At 35.2% G+C, this 5,832-nt stretch overlaps 1 protein-coding gene across 1 annotated transcript in view; it reads right to left on the minus strand.

Moving 5' to 3' along the window:
* The window catches only part of LOC106091926 (ETV5-related protein Ets96B), a 49,556-nt gene extending 49,424 nt beyond the window's left edge, over positions 1-132 (minus strand). The window contains exon 1 of the mRNA XM_059363066.1: positions 2-132. Within this exon, the coding sequence (XP_059219049.1) occupies positions 2-4 (3 nt within the window). The 5' untranslated portion in view covers positions 5-132. The remainder of the gene's footprint in view (position 1) is intronic.
* Between the last annotated feature and the right edge of the window lie 5,700 nt (positions 133-5,832).

A 5,832-nucleotide genomic window follows, 5' to 3' on the forward strand; every position in this document is an offset into this window, starting at 1 on the left:
CCATTTTTTGTTTTATTTCTTTGGAGATTTTAAATGTGTATTTTTATAGTTTGGTTGGTTTTCACTTTCCACACTCCTGTTTCATTCTTCTTTATAGTTTAATCATTAAAATCATATATATATATTTTTTTTTAAATCACTCGAAACGCACTAAATTGCCACATCCGCAGTGTGAAAGTAACCCGCCGCAACTGAATTCTAAAATTAAAAGTTAAGCACAATGTATGGCATATCTTAGGGGGCGTTTCCGTTTCCTCCGTGGATGCTTTGTTCAATGGTAATTGCGCATGTTCTGCCTTCAGATGCTTTTGTACTATTGGTCGACACTCATTGCACTACATAAGCAGAAATATGGTCCATACACAAATATGTAGATGTTGTTATGTACTCGTACATAGCTGTGTGTGAAACATACAAATGGCTCTGTATGTAGGTATGTTTGTTTCCTATCTTGTCTACCATTTTGTTTGTCTTTTTTCAAAATCTATTAAAATTGAAAAAGACAAAACCAAATTTAATTCACCAATGATGCAGCTAAGGACCCAAAGGCCAAAAGGCACATTCATACGAACGTGAATAAGCACGGATGCACAAAATACCTATCAGAAATGTATTTAAATGAAAAAATGGTTTTTCCTTTCAGACCTTCCACCTCTTTGCCAAACCAAAATGAAATTGAAGCCTATTGCCCCCTACTCAAGGTCAATTATATTTTGTTTGGTGTAAATTCTACGGATATCCGTTTCACTTACACAAAAAAAAAAAACACAAAATAGGTTAGCTCAGACTTTTAAATGCATGTCATATGCAAGTGTCTGTATGAGAGAACAGTCCAAAGTTTTACCTATAAATGCAAATAAAAAATAATGTTGTATAGTAAATGCAAGAACATTTATTAATAAAAGCAGAATAAGCCGTAAACGAAACTATTGAGAAGGCCTCTACATTGCGATTTTGTTTAAAAGTTTAATAAATATTGCAAAAATTAGAAAGTTTTTAAACGGTTTACAACATTCCTAAATGTAATTTTAAGTGCAATATAATTATAATAACCCCTATTTCTGCGAACTATTTAAGTAATTTCTTTAATTAGCATACTTGTTGGATAAAACTTTCTTATAGGTTTATTCAATTGATGTGTGAAACTACCCTCCATTAAATAAATTGTTTTATCGTAAAAGCAAAAAACAAATGTAGAGTAAACAAGTAAGACCGTGCAAAGTTCGGCCGGGTCGAATATTACATACCCTCCACCATGGATCGCATTTGTCGAGTTCTTTGCGCGGTATCTCATTTTAGGCAAACAAAGAATATTGAATAAGAACTGTTATGCTATTGGAGCTATATCAAGTAATAGTCCGATTCGGACCATATATGAATTGAATGCTGAACATTGTAGACTTCTACAATGTGTGTAATATTTTAGTCCATTCGGATAAGAATTACGCCTTATAGGGGCTCAAGAAGCAAAATCGAGAGATCGATTTATATGGGAGCTGTATCAAGCTATAGATCGATTCAGACCATATTGCACACGTAAGTTGAAGGCCATGAGAGAAGCCGTTGTACAAAATTTGTGCCAAATCGGATGAGAATTGCGCCCTCTAGAGGCTCAAAAAGCCAAGATTCCAGATCGGTTTATATGGCAGCTATATCGGGTTATGTACCGATTTGCGCCATACTTCGCACAATTGTTAGAAGTGATACCAAAACACCACGCCCTCTAAAAGCTGAAGAAGTCAAGATCCAAGATCGGTTTATATGGCAGCTATAACAGGTTATGAACTGATTTCAACCATACTTAGCACAGTTGTTGGAAGTGATACCAAAACACCACATGCAAATTTTCAGTCAAATCGGACGAGAATTGCGCCCTCTAGAGGCTCAAGAAGTCAAGATCAAAGATCGGTTTATATGGGAGCTATATCAAAACATGGACCGGTCTGGCTCTGGAAGTATTTGTGCAAAATTCCAAGCGGCTAGCTTTACTTCATCAAAAGTTAGCGTGCTTTTGACAGACAGACGGACGGACGTACGGACATGGTTAGTTCGACTTAAAATGTCTCGAAGATCAAAAATATATAAATATATATACTTTATTGGGTCTTGGACGCATTTTTCAAGATGTTATAAACAGAATGACGAAGTTAGTATACCCCCATCCTATGGTGGAGGGTATAAAAATAAAAACATATTAGAATTAGCACCATGTACACCGGGAAATTCGACAAGTGTAATGGAACCAAACCAAAGTAGGATAGCAATTCAAGCTGAAAAAATCAGCCATTTGAGTAATGAAACACTCAGAGAAAAAAATTGAAGTGATGATAGCCCTTAGCCCCTCTACACAGAAGAAATATTGACTTAAATTTGACCAATGAAACAAGATGTTGCTTATTAAAAGCATTTATAAAAAAAATTATCACTTACTTTGATAATTTTTGACATTGAAATTCAATTTTAAGCTGCCGTCACACTATATGCCACTTTTGTCATCATGTATGTCAAAATTGACAATTTACATACCATTCATTATTTTTACTATCACACCTGTATGTAATTTTCGTATGACATAACCTTAAAATGTGTGCAAAAGAGAATTTTTTTATGCCTACAAATTGTTAAAGCTGAGTGAAAGCTGGTAAAATCATAAAGTCCTGAAAACAATTTAATTTGGGGTTGATTTAATTCGACTGAAAAAAACAGCTGATGTTTTCATCAGAGGAATAGTCATAAGACAAGCACATCTAGTGTGATAAAACCTTTACATTGAATCATGATATGTGCATGTAAAACAACCTTTTTTTTATTTCTCTTCCACACAATTATATTTTTATTTCGTGGTTAGACGAAAAACAATTTGGCCAAGAAAACATCTAAAGATTAAACACAATATATTAATTTACAACTTCATTTATTTAGTTACGGTGGAATTCAATATTTTTAAACTAAAAACATTTTAAGTGTGAATTGGAGAAGTGCCAAAAAGAAAACTACAGGAAATATTAATGAAATAAAGGGTGATTTTTTTGAGGTTAGGATTTTCATGCATTAGTATTTGACAGATCACGTGGGATTTCAGACATGGTGTCAAAGAGAAAGATGCTCAGTATGCTTTGACATTTCATCATGAATAGACTTACTAACGAGCAACGCTTGCAAATCATTGAATTTTATTACCAAAATCAGTGTTCGGTTCGAAATGTGTTCAAATTTTGACAAATTTTGTTCAGCGATGAGGCTCATTTCTGGTTGAATGGCTACGTAAATAAGCAAAATTGCCGCATTTGGAGTGAAGAGCAGCCAGAAGCCGTTCAAGAACTGCCCATGCATCCCGAAAAATGCACTGTTTGGTGTGGTTTGTACGCTGGTGGAATCATTGGACCGTATTTTTTCAAAGATGCTGTTGGACGCAACGTTACGGTGAATGAACACATTTCGAACCGAACACTGATTTTGGTAATAAAATTCAATGATTTGCAAGCGTTGCTCGTTAGTAAGTCTATTCATGATGAAATGTCAAAGCATACTGAGCATCTTTCTCTTTGACACCATGTCTGGAATCCCACGTGATCTGTCAAATACTAATGCATGAAAATCCTAACCTCAAAAAAATCACCCTTTATTAATGAACATATCCGTTCGTTGCGAACGAATAGCACCAAAAAATTGAAGACATTGTAGAAATTAAATGAGGTTATCATCAATATAACCATTCTGTATTGAAATATAAGCGGTCGAACGCGTAAAGCTATACGCTTGAAATTTTGCACAGATACTTAATATTGATGTAAGTCGTTGGAGATAGCAAATGGGCCATATCGATTCAGATTTAGATATAGTTCCCATATAAACCGATCTCCCATTGGCTGCAAGTTTGCAACAAGTGTGCCAAGTACGGTTCAAATCGAACCGAAAATTTGCAACCCATATAAATCGACCTCCGATTTGAATTTTTGAGTTCCTACAAGCCGCTATTTTTGTCCGATTTGGCTTGTAGTGTTCTATTATTATTTCAACATATGTGCCTAGTACGGTCCAAATCGGTTAAAAACCTGATTTGCTCCCTTATAAACAGATCTCCCGATTTGACTTCTTGAGGCCTTGCAAGCCGCAATTTTTGTCTGATTTGACTCAATTTGAGCATGTACTATTTTGTTATGACTTTTAAAAACTGTGCAAAGTAAGGTCCAAATCGGTCTATAACCTGATATAGCTGCCATATACACCGATCTTGTGTCTTGACTTCTTGAGCCACTAGAGGGCGCAATTCTTATCCGATTTGGCTGTAATTATGCTGGTGTTTTGGTATCACTTCCAACCTTTGTGCGAAGTATGGTCCAAATCGGTCTATAACCTGGTATAGGTGCCATATAAACCGATCTTGGATCTTGACTTCTTTAGCCGCTGAAGGCCGCAATTCTCATCCGATTTGGATGAAATTTTGCATGAAGTGTTCTGTTACGACTTCCAACAACTGTACGGTCCAAATCAGTCTATAACCTGATGTAGCTCTGGTCTACTTATCATCCTTGTTCGGTTCCTAGAAGCTTTCATTTTTGCTGGTTTGGTAGAAGTTTGGTATATAGAATAAAATTATGCCATTCAACTACATTTATTTTGTATAAATTTTGAGCAGAATACATGGTGGTGGGTTCCCAAGATTCGATCCGACTGAACTTAGCACGTTTTTACTTGTTAGTTGCTAAAATTTTTATTTAAAAGGATGAACGGGTATGTGTCTGTTCCTACAATAAACACGATATTTTGTTCTCTTTCACACACATGCAATGAGAACAGTGAACACAGTCTTATGTTGTGTTTTATTTTAGTACTATATGGTGCAAATCACGATTAATAGGTTCTTATTATCTGTTATTGCATGATATCGATAACTAACCGGTACAACCTTGCACTGATATCGTATCGCGACCATCTGACTTGTACTAGATAGGACAAAAATAAAACACAGCAATATGTTCATTTTGTTCATTTCAGATGTATGCGTAATTGAAGAATGTAGGACTTCATAAAATTCAATAATTTGTTTAAATTTATTTAATTTATAATGTGAATTGAAGAGGTGCAAAAAGTGTATTATTTTTATATAGAAAAAATTCGTATTGAATACGAGTCTTAGCATTTCGTATGTTGTTGTTGTTATTGTTGTAACAGTGTGTTGTATACCAAGGCAGCAGCCCTTGTCGATGAAGGATTCCATCGCGTCCATCCGGTATGTACGACAGGCTGCCATGCAATATCTCGAAGTGTTGATGCACATGACGGAATGTATTTAGGAAGATTTGTTTCTGTTGGTCAATATTAAGACACCTGCAATAAAGTAGAAAATTTTGTTAACCAATGAGACCCCCATAGTTGTACCATTAACACCCCCTCCGCTTGTATATATATATATATATATATATATATATACATGGTGCATAAGATGTTGCATTAAATTCATTTCATTAGATGGTGTCGTCCTCAATGCGGCTGAGATGTACAAACAAGCCATTCTTTGGATCCGGTTAAGTATTGAGTCGCAGGTGGATTTTTGAAGCGCCGTCCACCAGACCACAACGCAATATAGCATTATAGGTCAGACAACTGCGGTATACACCCAATGCATGACACGCGGTCCACGTCCCCAACTTTTGTCTATTGATCTCTTGCAGGATTAGAAATATTTAAAGCTTCGAAATAATTTTTTGATGATTGAATTTTTTAATTGCTCTAATTAAGTAAATAATTTAAATTAATTGGATCAGTGATCATGAAAACACAAATTTTGCATGGTTACTTTTTTGAAACACTATCATCACACACAAAAAT

The sequence above is a fragment of the Stomoxys calcitrans genome, chromosome 2 (assembly GCF_963082655.1).
Source record: "Stomoxys calcitrans chromosome 2, idStoCalc2.1, whole genome shotgun sequence".
NCBI classification, from domain to species: domain Eukaryota; kingdom Metazoa; phylum Arthropoda; class Insecta; order Diptera; family Muscidae; genus Stomoxys; species Stomoxys calcitrans.